The 18,047-nt window shown below is 40.7% G+C and overlaps 1 protein-coding gene and 1 long non-coding RNA gene across 4 annotated transcripts in view; one reads left to right on the top strand and one right to left on the bottom strand.

The window, feature by feature from the left end:
• Nucleotides 1–18,047, bottom strand: part of LOC144360997 (uncharacterized) — a 43,046-nt gene that overhangs the window by 17,703 nt on the left and 7,296 nt on the right. The window lies entirely within an intron of this gene.
• LOC100313563 (BRN1.2.4 transcription factor) overlaps nt 2,504–18,047 on the top strand; it is a 37,081-nt gene continuing 21,537 nt past the window's right edge. Inside the window, exon 1 of one of the 2 annotated variants that reach the window (XM_078013342.2) lies at nt 2,504–3,848. In XM_078013342.2, the coding sequence (XP_077869468.1) occupies nt 2,580–3,824 (1,245 nt within the window). In that variant the 5' untranslated portion in view covers nt 2,504–2,579 and the 3' untranslated portion in view covers nt 3,825–3,848. 2 annotated transcript variants of the gene reach the window in all.

Here is an 18,047-nt window from a genome sequence, read left to right on the forward strand (position 1 = left end):
ACACCACACAGACCCGTATAAGCCAAATTACCACAGGTGACCAACGACGACTATGAAATTTGATTCCGGCCATTACAATAAATGTTCTTCAAGAGATCCACACGTAAACAATGCCGCAAACCAATTCTGTCACCGCTTCCCATTTCACGGTACCCGTATAAAAAGTGTCAAATGCACGTGCATTTTTTTCCCATCAAACATGTGAATTGCTTTGCGACTGAGTAATACACATATGCACGAGAACATCTTGTTAGCGAAATTAGAAGTAGATGGCGTGCTACTAGAAAATATTCTATGCATGGACTGGTACGCCTCGTGCATTGAACTCCAAGACGTCAATTCGATTTGATAAGTACATGTACGTGAAGTTGACTATTTTAATACTGCATTATACATTACTATTGAGGGCGAAGTTCGATTACGTAACTGCTATCAGCGATGACCCCAACACACTCTCTAAGGATCAGCTCACTAATAATTCAACTTGAACGAAAAGCCGGCATTTCACTACATGACGACATCCTTGCGTGCGTAATTTGGAGTGATATTCCAAGTCAAGCCAATAAATAGATATACAAAGCGCGGGGGGGGGGTTATTTAATTTATATTAAGGCTTGCGTCTGAACAGTGAAAAATATCAGAAATACCTGTCTCCTTTTTTTTTTATTGTAAGGCGTAGTTCCCTTGTAATATGCATTTTGTTCTCTTTTTGCTTTCTTTCTGTAATTAATTCGTAAAGGGGAATCACACGTTTTCGCTCGGTGTCCGAGAATACGTGTTCTTAACACTTCCGGGTATAGGCGCGTTACTTCTTGGAGCACGTACTTAAAATGCACATTTCAAACGACTTACAGGGTGTCTGCATATCATTTACATAATGGCCTCCAACGCAATTGTAGTACTCGTAACACTGGTGTATAAAAATAGCCATTGGCTCAAGGAAAATATAAGAAAAAGCAAATGCCAGGGGCAACGTCGCCAGGTAATATATATTTTGTATGTTTGAGGAAAAGACAAATGATTCAGTGACGTCACGAAGTAGAAATCCCGTTATCAGTTTCGTATCTTTATGAGGGAGCCTCATAGGAATGATAGTCATCGAATAGATGGACTCGTACTACTAGTCGACTGCTAGTAACTTGGCTCCGTAATAACTTAATTCAGCTCGTTTTATGATGATGCTAGCCGATGACACGTATATGTCGCGCTGTATGGGGGTGGGTGGGGTGTCAACTTATTTTTTTTACAGTCTGAAAAGCGTAAATTGTATCTATTGTATATTGCCTACAAATATTGCCAAGTTCCCGAGATAACACCATGGAATCACGAGACTAGTGCTAATCGGTTCATTGTTTCCCGTTTCAATTTTAATTCAATAAAGTAAAATGTGATTGTGCTTATAACAGAGTGCCCCGAGGTGTCTTTACAGTTACTTGATAGCTATTGCACCTCCGTAGATAACAACAAATTGGCGGTGATCTCGGTCGCCATCTTCAAGTTCGGGTAATACTTTTTTTTTCATATATATGGCGACATTAAAAGTACTGGTCTCTCAAATCTCCCGCAATCTCACAAAAGCACTAAAACGTAATCGGTGTCGTTAATATGTCTTGTCAGTGTGATTTTCTGATCATGACGTAAAGGGCGGAGTTGTACACTGTGTAAACACCAAGTATTTGGCCAGTCATTCCCGTGTAATGCAGGGAAGCCCTATATCATAATACCAACTGCAGCTGCTGAAACAATTTGCTACGAGTGTGGCAAGTGCTTTTTGAGAGCACTCGTTTTCAATAGATCTTCAGTTTATTTGAGGCTTTAAAAGCCAAGCGTACCATGTGACGTACAACGCATGTACATTTCAACGGCGTGGAAAGGCAGCGCAAGTACCCTAAATCGGCACAACCCCTTCATAAACTTTGCCTATATGGAAGTCCCACTGTATTGTTCGCTTAACAAAGGGACCCTGGGTCAAGAAGGAGACATACATATAACTAAAAACGCAGCTATATAACTTCAATGATTGAAAAGTTGACCATATTTCTTCCCAGTATGTACTGTCGCACAAGGTGGCGAAAAACAACTAGAATAGGGGGGCTGTTGCGTATCAATCACGCCGGTAAAACCGCCGCCTTCGTGCACAGTAACCGCCCATTCGTGTCCTTCTCTTCGACCCATTTCCTACTATGTGGAACCAACACTTGGCTTTTCTTTTCATCGACACACGTTATCGACCCCAGAGCGCACGGTTTGTATTTTTCATAATGTGGTTCCTCGAGTAAACAATAACAAAAGCTAGCAAGCTGCTCGGCGAAAATTAATGACCTCATTTAAATATTCAGTCTATTGTGGAGTAGTCATTGACGACTGAATGGATAAGTAGGAAATAGCCAATCAGCGCTGGCGACCGAGCGATTCATGCCAGTGTGGGTGTCAATCAAGTGAGTGATTAGCCAATGAGCAGGCCGATCGGGGTCACATCTTTCATCGCCGTGATGTATCTGGCGGCAAAGTAAAGTGGAGAGAGTTTCTACATAGGTGCAGTTTTGCAATTCAGATCAGTGCTGTGCTAACGAACTGAGATGGCTACAACAACGTCAACGCCGTACAACCCCATCAGTACGGTGGCTACCTGCACGACGTCAACATCGGACACCATGCAGAGCCACATATCTCAAACCATGTATCAGCGAGACTCACCGAAAATCGCCACTGATTTTATGGCGGCACCATCCAGCATAGGTAACAGTCACCCACTTAGTCATCCAGCCGGACCTCAATGGGTAGGTCTCACTGCACATTCTGAACCCAGTCCATGGCCGCTCCATGCGTCTATGTTGAGTCAAGATGTGAAAGGGACGGTAATACAGGGTAGAGATGATATGCAGACGCAGATACCTCACCGAACAACACATCACCATCATAACCAAGCTCCACATCCCGGTGCATGGAATACGCCTGTTACGACGACTCATATGTCGATGGGCACTACCGGCTCTGTGCTCAGTCACCACCCCCACGTTGGGTATGCAATGAACGGCATGATGAGCCCAGTAACACAACTAGGAGCCCACCTGAGGGATAACCCCCACAATGGGGAACACCATGAACATCACGATTTATCGGACGACGACACACCATCGTCAGACGATCTCGAGCAGTTTGCCAAACAGTTTAAACAGCGACGCATCAAGCTGGGTTTTACGCAAGCAGACGTCGGACTCGCCCTAGGTACCTTGTACGGCAACGTATTCAGCCAAACTACTATTTGTCGCTTTGAAGCGCTACAACTTAGCTTCAAGAACATGTGCAAGTTAAAACCTCTCCTACAAAAGTGGCTTGAGGAAGCAGATTCAACGACAGGGTCGCCGACGAGTATCGACAAAATTGCTGCACAGGGCCGTAAACGTAAAAAACGCACGAGTATTGAAGTGACTGTGAAAGGGGCATTAGAAAATCATTTCATCAAACAGCCCAAACCGGCGGCTCCAGAGATAACTCAGTTAGCGGAGAGCCTACAACTAGAAAAAGAAGTCGTTCGAGTGTGGTTTTGCAACCGACGGCAGAAAGAAAAACGTATGACCCCACCGGTGTCAATGGGAAGTCCCGGCCATCTCGAGCAACTAGGAAGTATGCCAAAACACGACTCGCCCGAGATGAGAGAAATCCACATAGCACATTCGTCACCCAGCCTGCCACAATCTACGATGTCGCTAGCGCATTCGTCACCGAGCCTGCCACAGTCAACAATGTCAATGTCAATGTCGCTTGCTAACTCGTCCCCACCGCCAGGGATTGTTATCGGCGTGTCGCAGGCAGCCCAATGACTGTGAAAACACTGAACATTGACTGTGAGTATCTACACACAAACAAACCTCAGCCAGTTCTTAGTGTATAGCCATTCTATCCATAGCTTTGAGCTAGTAGTCTTTATTGACTGAATTCCATTCTCTCTCGGTGTGTGTATGTATATTGAGTTTTTACTTTGGGACAATACCGACAGACTCAATATGCGGGGAACAGCACTGCTATTCACACACAGAAAAAAAAAACACGTTAGACCATGCAGTATTAGGTACCATTATCATAGACACTATCCTTTTTAAACCGCTGCATGCAGCTCAACATTTCGAACACTGGCATTTATTACAACCCACCAAAGCTGCTTGCAGCGAAATACCAGTTGCAAGACAAGCGAACGACGTTTATCTTCGCGACAAGGGAGAGAGAGAGAGAGAGGGGGGAGAGGAAGAGAGGAGTGAGAAAGACAAAAGTTTGGAATTTCATGTATGTTTCAATTTTGTATACCAAGCCAATAGTGTAAGTTTCTTTTTGTGTACATGTCTGTCAATTTTATCGTATGTCTCGCTATCAAATGCACATTTTTCGTCATTCGCTGGTCAAATTGATCAAATTAAGAGATACTTTTATTTTCCTGAGGAGGAAACACACACGATGGCATTGCCAAAGTTGTCATATGTATATTAACTAGACATTATGCAGGTCACTTTTTTTCAACAATTCTTCCATGTCAAGACCAGGGTAAATTATGTTATACATCAAATTATTCACAGAAAAACAAACGGGTTGTTTCAAACGATTTGTGTTAGGGTTAAGGGGAGGGGGAAACAAGGGCGGGGATATTTGGGTACTTTTTTCGTCTACATCTACCCCACCATCATTTGCATACGTTTAGCTCTGTTTAGCATTGCGTTCCCGACTCCTCTTTTTTCGGTTAATGTATATATACGCACCTTGATCACTTACACCCCAATACCCACTCCTTGATTTGCAATATATTTTTTTTTTGCCTTCTTGTACAGTTGCTTGATCAACGAGCCATGGTTTCGGTTTCTCGTCGAAAATATAGTGTTGAATATATTTTCTATTTTTATTTTCTCGATTTTATTTACTAGACAATCGTATCCTCGTTGTAACAGTATATTGTCAGTTTCCTTAGAGCTTTATTTATCATCATGTCTTGTATATGCCTACAAAATTGGACGTTATTGCACTTTCAGAAAAAAAGAACTATATTTTATATTAACTGCAAAGAAAACATTTTCAGAAAGAAGACAGTTTTACCGCCAAGATTTTGTTGTAATTTCAAAAAGTCTTGTCAGATTGTTCTTAGCAATTAGCCACACTATCAATTTATCATTGTACCACAAAAGAAATCGTAACGAAAATAAATACGTTTTTTTGGAAGAGAAAGAATATTTTTTTCATATTGATTTCGGGAATTCCCTTCGCATTAATTGGGGGTGTTGTTTCTGTGTTTGTTGCTGCTACGTTTGTTTTCAACCAAACCCCGAGTTGGTTAATTAAAACCCGAAACACGCTGACAACTGAGTCGTTTCGGAATTGGGGCAAGGACTCCTCGCGGCATTGCAGCAACAAAACAACCCAACACCTCGGTTATAAATAAACGTTGTTTGTACTGTCATTTTCCTCTTCTTCCGCGTTTGCCCTGATGCCTTTTCCAATGAGCTTGTCAGCTGTCACGAGTGGGGAATGCGTTCTCTCGCGTCGCAACCCTTCATTGTTGTTGTACAATTTACATAAGTCGAAAGTTGCCTCTTGCCGCAAATTACTAAGATCACAAACCAGCAAATGCATATTACAATGGGTGCGGGGGAAACGACACAAAACTACAGCTGCTGCTGTAAAGGTAGACTTCTTACAACGTATTAGTTGGTGCCCACAACCATCGGCCATTTTCCTCGGGGTTCCTTCATGCCCTCTATCTGACCTACCATTGATTTCTCGCGCAAAAAATGAGCTTATTTGCTTAATAATATACTGCCGTCACCTAGTCAAATACTTTCAGAATCCGGGATCGCCCCATTCTATTTTTGAACTCTTTTATTTACATGGCCATTAAGACTTGCACCATCCCGCGATGTGTTGTTAACGTCCACCCATAAAACACAAATGTTACAGTTTTTACTGTTGATTCGGGATGGCCATTAATACTTAAATATAATACTCATCTGTTCGTTAATGCTAATCCTTATAAATATCCCCGGTTTTGTTTCAGGTCAAAGTGGAGACACAAGTTATCTTCTAAATTTTGTTTGCCTATTCAGAAAATAACAATTGTTCGTTCCCACAGTTCTCGTGCATTTTTAAACAATTAATTTTGTTTTAGTTTAATTAAATCGAACGTGTTAATTGTTTTCAGCGGCTTGTAGCCGATTCACATTTCCACCTCTTTTTGCAACGTCACACAGCCATATGGGCATTTTCACTCGCATTACGTTTGGAAAAAAAAACATGAACATTGTCGTACGATTCACGATTTGTGACGACTGTGTGTCCGTTCAGCCGACAGTTGTACAACCTATTTTTTTAAGTTTGGTATAAGCATCATTAGTCTGTATTATAATGTTAGGCCTAAGCCACGGCACTGTATTAACAACTAGCACGAGGACACCTTTACTGTGTTAAAATATAGTGAATTACAAAAGGCCCCCGAGTTGACAAGCGAGGTGATTTTATCGCACTGGAGACACGTGATAATAACATCGTATAATTTTCATCAATGACATAAATTTTAATATCATTTCGATTGTTTGTCCAGCCTGGGATGTAAAATATGGTTGGATTTTACGTCACATTTCGTAGTCTCTATATATGTCTAAGGCAAATAAGAAAACTCACTGAAAGAGGCCCCTATTTTTATACTGCCTGAACACCGTCAACGAAGGTGGTTTACACCTGTCAGTGGGAGTCCCGATCTTCATATTTTAATCTATCTTTAAAAGTGTGTCATGCATCGTCGTCACCGGGGGAGTGTTCCGCATTCACTGCCTATCGACATGTTATCCATTGGAAACATAAAATGCCCGTTGTTTTTTGTGTGCAGCCTACCCTCGCCTTAGACTTTTTTTCCCGTCGTTTGCTGTTTGGTTGAATTCTCGAACGTGGATATTACGAATCAATGTCCCGCGAACCGATCTTCTTAATTGAATTAGCAAACATCGAGATGATGGCTATGAAAACAGCAGTGCTAAACACGCCGCTAGCCAGCCACCAACCTGGCTAATTATCTTGCAATTGTTCAGTGATTCACGACTGTGTACGAATACAGCTCAACAAAATAACAATCAAAGCCGTGTTTAATTTCACTGCCACATTTTATCGTCTGCGCCCCCAAAATACGTTTCTATTTTCACAATATTTTCAGTGAAACCAGGTTGCTAAAATAGCTTCACGCGCAAAAAAACACATCCACGGTTAGTTTGAGGGTCAAAACATTTCGTGTTTCGTTGACAAATCGATCAAAATTTACTGTGAATCTGACGAGTGTGTGACCTATGCTATAGTAGTGATTCAACATTAGCATGTGTGCGTTCAGTTGTAAATACATTTGAACAATACATTTCGAAAGCTGCCCCGTAACCTTTCCGTTCTGCCTCTCCGCCATCATTTGACCAAGGTGACTCATTTTCGTTTTTGATCATACATGTTATCTTTTCCTGTCTCAATTCTTTCACTCCAGATGTCGGACAGAATGGGGACGATCGCTGTGAGCTTACAGTGGTCGGTCAATGACAGATAAAATAGAAATGAAATTAATATTTATATGCATTATTTATTTGTATATTATTTCGCAGCGTCCACAAAATTACGTCTAAAGAAAATAGCTCGCGTCTGAATTAAGGCTGCCGAAATTTAAACGCGCTGTAAATTGAACACACCTTTAGCAAAAAAATCTCCACGTTTTACGCCACATTCCTATGCGTTTTACGGTAATGATTATAATAACCGTTTATAGACGGAGTGTCCCCACTCACCAATGTAGTCTATGAAATATTAATTCCATTACCGATACAATGCACCCTAGACCGACTCTGCATAGTCTTTGGTGTTATTGTTTTGATTATGTGTGTGCCATGTACACGCGAGTCTCGGCCATGCATTATGCAAGACCGAGTCTCTCTCTCTCAGTCAGTGCAAGCTCGTGTTTGTCATTACGTATCGACAGGACACGTATGAACATTTTTTTTGTTTCAGAGGCCAAGACGGGTTATTCACGGAAGCGAAGGTAGCAGTGGCTGTCGAGCGAACGAGCCGTATTGTTTTTCACTGTGCCGAAACATGTCACTAGAGGTCAACGATCACAGGCTATCAAAATGAAAAGTGGTAGGGTGACTATCTTGGGTGTGAACGACAAAGTGACGTACTAGGGCATGGCAGCTGCCGAGAGATTGTTCGAGCTCACTCGGTTATAAAATACAATGTAAATATCCGACTGAAGGTGACAGTCCTGTATATTTTGGGCTAATTCCTTAGAAATTTGGTATTTTTAGTCACGTACGCTTCAGGAACTTGTTTCTGCATTCTGCTGTTTGAGTTTCAGAAATGGTGTAGTGAACTGTTCACTCAGGTATTGAACACATTATAACAACATGGCGTCACCACGGCTGGCTGCTTGCCCCGGGGGACCGGACAGTACAGCCATATTGTGAAGACGGCAAGGAAATAGGGGCGAAACAAATACACAACTGGATGTTTAGTTTAGTCCTTGCAACAGTTCGGTGTGCACTAGCAGAATTCGGAACCCCCACCCAACACGCGAATCACAAACAGACAAGCACGCATGGAACTCAAATACGCATGCGCAGGAGGTGATTTTTTTTTTGCTAAACCATATGATGCGACTTTTAAAATGATGTTTTAGTTGAAAAGTTGAAATGCACAGAATAGTTCCTCTCTCTTGTAATGATTAAGAGGAACACTTCCTTGTACAGTATAATATATGCGAAATGGCGGACTCGGAAAGGGCAGCTGCCTCTAGTACACAGACACGCACAAAAAGAACGTTGTCGAAATTACTGTAAAAAGGGACAGCAAGCACTCATGATTTAGAGTACACAATTGTAGCACTACAAATTTGTTAGAATGCCTGGGAGTCAAGTTCTGCCAAAATAGCCTAATCCCTTGTCTGATTTGTCATCCAAGTGGTTTTTAGCTCGTGGGCTCTACGTCGAATATCATTCTGCGTATTGTAATGACGTTATGTCTGGTTGTTTTCAGCTTCCAATCTGTTTCCCTTGGACTCAAAACGACATTATATGAGCGTCGTCGAACGTTGCCGCACGTACTTGCAAAGAGCGGCTGTGTCCAGCCAGCCACCTTTTTATTTTCTGCTCTCCGCTCACAAATCACACGAACGTGTGGGCTCGTATCTGTCACTTCTCGTCTCCTCTGTGTTCTTGCAATTGTGGTGATTCGCGCGGAAAAAAATTGACAAATACAACTTTAAATTTGGGTTGTTTGAAGCACTAAATGGGCTCTTGTGTGCGTGTAGATTAGACTTCTAAAAGAACACTGCTTCGCATTTAGCGTATATTTGACCGACCTTGTAATTCTGTCGGTGGCTGCCATAATATCTGAAAATTGGGCGTGCGAATACAATAAAGCGAGACGGACGCCTTTGTATGCCAAAGTGTCTTGTATTGTTGTTTTTGTATATTCAGTATATAGTGCACAATTTGGCCATGTTATCATACTAAAGACATTTGCCCATCGTCTTAATCAAACACTCGGCAGTCGCCAGCCAAATAAAACCTTGCTTAGTGGAGGGTAATCCCTGCACACAGGCGTTAACATTTTCGATGCTTTTTTTTCTTTTTTAAGTTGGAGCAGACACGAATTATACCCCCCAAAACAACCTGTGCAGAGAAATATTCAAGGTTGGATGTAATCCCGTTTAAACCACGCGAGATGTGCCGTGGTTTGCAAAATATATCTCCCCACGGACGTGCTGCCACGTGAATGAATGGACGGACCGTCACGTGATCACTGACACAACATCAAAAGTTATAAATACATAATTCAGCGTTACATAATAAGCGTTGTATGAAAATGAATAAAAAAACAAATTTGCGTGATCAAGCAGGTATCATGTAATTGTTACGCATTTAGCCACTGGCATCCACACAGTAAGAATATATAGAATTTCTGTTCACCATTTTTTTTTCATCTGACACCTATAAATTAATATACTTGATAGATCAGCGGGAAACGGAATATCATGTGATAACAAATTGGATGAATTGAATGGATGAAAACGTGGTATATGTTCCACTGTTAATTATGCATATTTGGTAAAAAATTATGTTAGAAAATGTAAGGGAATGTGTGTCTTAATCTAGGTGCGTAGTGTCAGAGCGCATCTTCTTTCGCCCGACTGAACTTCATTTGCTAGTGGCTGGCTCGATTTTTGTTCTCCATCTTTTTATTTACTCATCTGGTTGTTGTTGTTGCTGCTGCTGCGGTGTTCTTGCTTCTAAATCAAGTGAGCGTCAATGTAGTGGGGAAATTTCCCAGCGGACAACGTAGCGAACATCTTTCCATAACGTGCAGAGCTTTCATGGAAGCAGAATTGAAGTTCAACAGCCCAGAAACAACGTCAAGCAAGCAAGCAAAAAGGAAACACCAAATAAAAGGTGTTTGTCAAACAGAAACATGCTGACAGCTCGACGTTTTTTTTCTTGTTAGCAGAGCCCAGCTATGGCACGAAATCCCCCGCCCACAACACTATGTACAGACCGTACCCCAAGCTATGTTCTAGAGTTCCAGTGTTTGCTTGAGCGTTCAGGCTTTTAGCTGTCATACAGAATCAACACAATGAAAACTTTTGTATAGTGAAGGAGGTCCCAATCGTAGCATGCGCCTCGTTTCCCATGGCAACCAACATCAGTTTGCAGTCCCCACGTGCAAAAGATTGGAATGGTCCAAATCCGCACTCCAAATAACTTTCCAGCACTTTCACCGCGTTCGAAATATTACGCTTTGTTGGTAAGACGAAACAACATAACGGACATGTTTGCTTACATTGTCGAGTGTTCGGATCGGGCCTCTTTGCTCATTGTTTTATCGTTTACTCCAGTCCTTTGTCCTGTTTTTAAGCGTTAGTCTTGTGTTTTCTTTGCACTGTGGTGATTCTGATCTAAAAATTCCAATTTTGCTATGCTCGATGAACGTGCGTGTACGATCAACTCAATAATACGAAAGAGTGGCCGAGAAGACGCACGCAGTGGTATAACTGATATACAAAAATAATTATCAGAATTCTTCTATGTATTCTACATTGTGTGCTGTGCTAGTTGTGACTTAGGCAAATATTTTCCTGCTATAAATATCTATATATTTTTATTATTATGAAGGTTAATATAATGTCATTGTTGATATAGAACAAACAAAAATATAACTCCAGTACACTAACGGACTAGGGGTGCAGGAGGTGTCAATTTCAGTCGTATCGTAGGGAGGTGGAGACATTTCGCGAAACGATCCGTCCTCTAACGGCGAACTGAAACTGCAACAGACCGTCTATCACATTTAAACAATGGCTGTTAAAATTAAAAGTTTCTTGTGGAAGGGCTTTGTGCACTCATGCGTGGTTATTTTTCCCCTAAGTAGGTTTTTAAATTAGAATCACAACCGACTTCATATGAAATATTTACCGGGATCGACAGAGCACACACTGCCCCGGTAGCGAGCTCAGCGTGTCGGCAACCGCACCGAGTGTTTCATGACAGTCCCAAGCGTTTTGACACGACTTTTTTGTCGATAAAATAACACTGAAACCCGGCACTGAATTTACTTAAGCATGACTTAACATTATTTGTTCAGGAAAAAAGTTAAAGCATTTTTAATCATGTCCTTTCTAACCCACATAACATGGGCGCAGCATAACGAAACCTATGTCAGAACAGAACTGTAATGAACGCACTGTTTGACACAACCATATCAGGATGTTTTGAAAATATTATTTTTTTATTTCACTTTATTTATTTGTATACTCACAGAGGCATTTACATCGCAATGTAAAGCGTTAATTCCCAAGTTGCGACGAAACTGTAATGAAGTAACAATATATATGTCCCCGCCCTGACAAACGCCTTCAAAGTAAATGTCTACCCCCTTACAACCCATATAGGAACGTGGGGTACGTGTTAATTTTACATTAGAATAGAGTAGATTTATTTAGTATTATGACAGACGCACTTGGGTATATCAGTATAGTATGGGGCTGGCTGAAAGATAGCTGTTGGAAAAACACGAATATTGCGGGAAGTTGTTCGCGATAACGGGAACAGTGCCCTCTCATGACGACATCCCCATTGGAAAAAGTGACGACTGATTATTGATGAAGTTTAATATATGATGGCCGCGGTGGGGATGGGGGAGGGGGTGATTCCGATTTTGGTGTAATTTCATCACACATTACGAACGCAACAACATATCTCATTTTATCCATCCAATTAAACTTGTTTTTTTTCTATTTGATTTTGAATTGAGTATTGTAATGAGATCGATTTTTACTAAACTACCGATGGGCTGGCCCTTGATGAAGTTACGCAATTTTCATCCGTTCATAGTATCATACGTTGAAAAATTACATTCGTTTCAGGGATCTGCGATCGATCGAATGGAAATCTGCGAACTACCGTAATAACGCGAAAATCATAGTGAAATGTACCCATTACGTCATAGCCAATGTATACCCCTGGCGATATGTCCGTCACGGTGTGTGTATCGTGAGACCCGGGCATTGCTACACGTTTCACCCTAAGTAATAGTACGCGCTTCACAAAAATAACCGTGGTCACAGTTCATTCCACCGAACCGAAAATATTACATCACTCAACTCTGTCACGATGACAGATTATTTTTTACTATACGGGAAAAATCGTTGATTTTAAGCGTTTCTGGGAATTATCTAATTGTCGGCGTCAACGCATGAGTCGATTCCAATTAAACTAAGGGCGCTGTGTCTCCCTAACTAGGCAGTAAATAACACCCGGAAGAATATACATAGCAAGACATACGACATCGAGAAAGAACAAAAGTGAAATCTGACCAGAGAATTTAAATAACAATTGTTAATATTGTATTTTTGTTTATATCTCAGGAACTACTGCGAAAAAATGAACAGATACGAGTGGATAAAACAAACAAATCAACGGATTTAGAACGTAGCATACCGCCGAATAACATTAAATACTCTTAAAATCAGGGAAACATTCACAGTTAAATTGTGCTTGATATTTATTCCTCCCATGTCCTTGGTACGCGGTAGTAAAACAGCCTAACATTACTTGCTGCGGGCTAGGATCCTAATTACTCAGGAACATTGTACGTTTAAAAAGAAAGAAAATAACTCCCCGAAATAAATGATTGAGAGCGGTGAATTTGTCAGTTGGAAACAACCCGGCACGAGACCGCTGGACTTAATTCGTCGTTGTTCGCTGTTTACTGCAGCAGAACTTGATGGTCAGGCACAAATGCTGCGGTATACATGAGTTATAGCAAGCAAACAATATACGATACTATTATTCTCCCTTTATTCCCTGTACTTTGTTGACTGAGAAGAATTACATGGCGTCGAATGTGCAATACTGTCTTGTAGAATAGACTTCTTGCCTGCGATCACTGCCGCGCAATATTAAGTTGCGACGATATATCACACCGGGCGACAGTTCTGAAACATGCGTCGACTGAACATAAAAAATATATATTTATCTATTTGCTAGCAACTTACATCATACACGAAGATCAATTTATTACTTTACGTTATGCCCCTTTCACAAATCAAGTTTACTCTGCAGCGACGTCTCGGCTCCACTGCGGCGGGTAGAGACAGTTTCCAAAGTGACTAAACATGGTTTATCCACAATCCCGGGGTATTGCACGTTAAGTTGTGGGTATTGCATTACACAGAATCTGTGGCGACACACGCTTTTGCACGGGTCGCCTTTTCTTTCCGATGTTTCAGCGTGCCTCTTAATTGCTAAGCTCCCAGATCAATAACCTAAGCAGACTTAACCGCTGAACGGCAGAACGCGATACCCACTTGCTGTGAAATGTACCGTGGTTGGCAGTATATCGTATGCACCATTGCCAGACTTTTCACATCTCCCGTCAAATCACACCGTCGTTTCCCCTTTCCCTGTCTACCCTTCCTAATTACCCCATGATTAAATCAATGCCTTCCTCAATTATATTCCCGAACCATGTTCCAAGGAGTTTTTATCGTTCTAGAAAGGAAACTACCAGTCCCAATGTCAACTGTCCCTTCCTTCAATTAGATCCGAAATTACCAACTAAAATTCTCGACCTTGTCTCCTCATTTATGTTCAGGCTAAACCTTGGCGGGAAAATCGATAAGAATTGAGAGGCAGACGACATGAACACGACAGCGCTAGAAGGAATGGCCTAATGGAAATACAAGACAAGCACGCGGTAGAATTATCTGGCTTTACGGTGCTGCATCATAGATGCTCCGGCGATTTAGAAACTCGAGTCATACGACAGGCAACTGTGGGACTTAACGTGTTCACTTCTTGATCCCCGGCGAAATAGAAATTCAAATCGATAAAACCATCTTTCTTCCCTGCCTATTTCGTCTAAGCCGTGTCACGACACGGAAGTGATGGCTGTGAACACTGGTTTCAAAAACATTCCGGCCTCTTCACTTATGAAACAATATACTTAATTGATCGCCTTTTAATCGTCCACCAATTTAATTCATGGCCATGTTTATTTCTGGTGAGACTACACACACCCAATTCTTTCCGTAAGTGTTTTCTTTTCTCCATGTTGTCATGGATCCCCACCGTGACGGAGGCAAGTGAACATGTCACTTAAAGGAGTATTGACCACAGCCGTCTCTTGACCTATAAGTTTTATTCTTTTTCAATTAATTTTCCCATCGCATTTAAAATTCTATGGATTGTTATTGATCGAGTGCTACCGGAATAATCAGGCTCGACAGGCTGTTATTTCGAGACCCGAAGTAGAATCGTGATACAAAAAATAAAGTTTCTGCCGCAGAAGATTAAGGCGATGAAGCATTCTGTAAGTGTTCGTAGAGTGCACTGTTAAATATATCACATTTGTCCTTTTGAAAAGTGAAGTTGCTCTATTGAAAATAATCATACTTTCAACCTATCATCCACAGACGTGTTGGCGCCCAAAGATCGTGCAAGCCACAACTTGAGGCGAGCGCACATACGTTCATATTTTAAATAAAAGGGAATATGAAACTGAAATAGGATTTCATTTATAATAATAATACTATCAAACTCAACTTGTATTAATTAAGGGGGCAAAGAAAGCGGTTCACAGTGGAGTTAACTGAGAAAATGCCAACATAATAAAAAAAGTGGCTTGGCGCGATTAGTTCGGCATCTTAAATATATACGTTAATGATGGATTCCGAAATCATCGCTTGAAATATTAAAGCGTCTTTTTCCATCTGCCCCCAAGATCATCAATCCACGATGCGTCTTCACACCTAAATGATTTTGTCACATCTCGAAGGAAATGATGAAATTGCTAAATTTCCTGTGTCAACTACTTGATACGGACCTTCATTTAGGGGGGGACGTGTACCTCGATAAGTCGCTCATACGAAATCGCTCAGATTGGATGAGGGGGACTCGATGACTATTCCAAGCTAAACTAATCCAGCTTTTTCAAGTTTGTTTTTGTGTTCCATACTTGCTTCCGAATCGTTAGTTTATTTGTTTTTAGCTACATTCAGACTTATCTGTATATAATACTACAATATGTGTTTTCGGTGTAACTTTTAAGAGTCGTAAATACTAACCTCCTTACAAAACTTGCACGTGATGACAGTAAATGCGGTACATATAGGAAAGGGGTGATTCCATTTCCGTGACAACTGATAGATCAGCGTCTCAGAATCAGTGGAATGGACACTCTGCAAACGTTTACTCCTGATGGTCAATATACTGAAATTCTTAACCATACATCGTCACGGCGTTCGAACCATCTTGCATTATTTCACACTATCTTGACGCCAACTATATTAAAGTCCGCTTTGGCTGTTTGCGTAATTTGGCATTTTAATATTCTTTGACAACTATCATTTTCACGTATAATGTAAAAGCTTTAGTCTTTTTTTGCGACGCACCAATGCATAACGTAACGCCACTGGGCACCCCTACTGGCAGTGGAAATTCAAAATGACATCGCGTTCTATAAGCTAACAAAAATAAGAAAACAGTATTCAAAGAGAAATTTCTCATTGTGTAAACGCAAGTTTAAACTTTTCATCAGAGTAGTTTGCAATCCCCGTGAACAAGATCAAATTGGCTATATATCCTCGACAGCGCACATGATACACATCATCTTGGCAAAATCCACGCTAACCACAGAATATGAATGATACTGACATTATGCTATTAAGAGCAAAAATACAAGATACGCTTAAAAAAGCACATTTTTTGCTCTTTTACAATTGAATATCTCGACAATAAAAAGTGATCGGTTCAGTGGGTTTTCTCAATTAATTTCATGTATGCCCTTTGAAGCAATCGACTTATTTCTGGTATACGCCGCTCGTAAACTGAAATCCTTTTCCATAAAAATGTAACGCCAGTGAATTTATGAAGCGAGAACAAATAATAGTTGAGATTTAAAAAAATATGATTTCTCTTTTCTTTTTCCAAACGGTCTCTGGTGTGATACAAAACAGTGGGGGCACTGGGGTATGAGGAAGAAGGTGTGAGGGGTATGCCCTGTTTGTGATATATGTCAGTGACTGTGATTACATCAATAGAAGCTAATCGTCACCATCTCTCTTATCATGACTTACACTTTCACTTACGTTTAAAATGTGTTCAATGTTTCGATGTTCCACTGTATGGCGGCATCGTAAAGACATATTACCCATGAAACATATATGTGTTCAAGTTCAAGACTGGTTCATTTCCAACAACTTGAATGAATGATAAATGAACAATGCTTGTGTTGATTGAGTTCAAGTTTTGGAGTAATCATCACTGAGCTGTCAAATAAATAGTTGCTTTGTTTCGTTCAAACTATATAACTGAATCCAAATATCTACCATTCTGATCAACGACTTTTTACGTTGCTTTAACAACGCATCTTGATAAAAATACGAAAAAACTGTATTATCGATATAAGGGAAATATTTAACACAACTAAAATTGACTGATTGCCACACTTGAGAGACCAGTGTTAATAGGGAGTGGAGCTCTCCTCCCCATTCTTCGCTCCAACATAGCCTCTGATCAAACATCGCCCTTGATATCTTAAAAGAACAATAGTTTGTACTGTTTTGCCAATGACGTCAGTTTTAGATTGACGAGTTACGTAGCGTATTAGTTGTCGGTCATTCGTCACGTGATTTGACTAAGATGTTTTCCTTTCAGAGTCCGCGTCGTTGTTGAACAAGTTTGATTGGATGTCAAAAGTCGGATTCCAGCAAGTAAAAAATCAACATTCAAACTGAGGGAATATCATTCCTCACCTCAACTTCATGCAGAAGCATTGGCAATGATCCTGATTTGGTTTTACCTTACTTGCTTGTGGCGTACTTATACCAAGCATTCATTCAATATTCATTCTCAGTCACAAATCAACTACCCCCCTCCCCGCTGGAACGAGGAAGAAGTAGTTTGAAAGCTCGATCCAATCTCTGAAATGGTGTTTTAAGTTCATCTTTCTAAACCCGTTATACATCGAGTCGATTTCTAGGGTATCATTGGAACATGCATTAAACAGTCGATATCTAAGCTACAAATGACAAATTTATCTGCAACTGGGGAAAAGCTGAGAATCGCCGAGCATGCGCACATAAGTAGTAAACTTGGATGGATACACCATTCGCAGATATTTCAAACGTTTTAAACTTTTCTTTGTTTAAATTAGAAAGTTCGTGGTCACAGTGGTCGAGAATTGGTGAGTATGTCACATGATCGGGTTGAATAATGTTGTACCTAGTTAGTATGAGCTAACTAGACTGTAATTGTACTCATAAATTGATCAGTTATACATATATATATATATATATATATATTAAAGTGGGCAAAAGTGGGCAAATGAAATATTCGCTTCAATTTTGATGCAATCTCTCGGTATTGAGCGTATTCTTGCCACTGGGAGTGTTAGATTATGGGTGAGAATTGGTCACAATTGGCCATTAACCGACTGCTAATTCGATTGAATCGAAAAATAAGAAAAGGAAACCGGCGTAAAGACAT

The sequence above is a fragment of the Saccoglossus kowalevskii genome, chromosome 11, assembly GCF_978046115.1.
Source record: "Saccoglossus kowalevskii chromosome 11, keSacKowa6.1, whole genome shotgun sequence".
In the NCBI taxonomy this organism is placed as follows: Eukaryota; Metazoa; Hemichordata; class Enteropneusta; family Harrimaniidae; genus Saccoglossus; species Saccoglossus kowalevskii.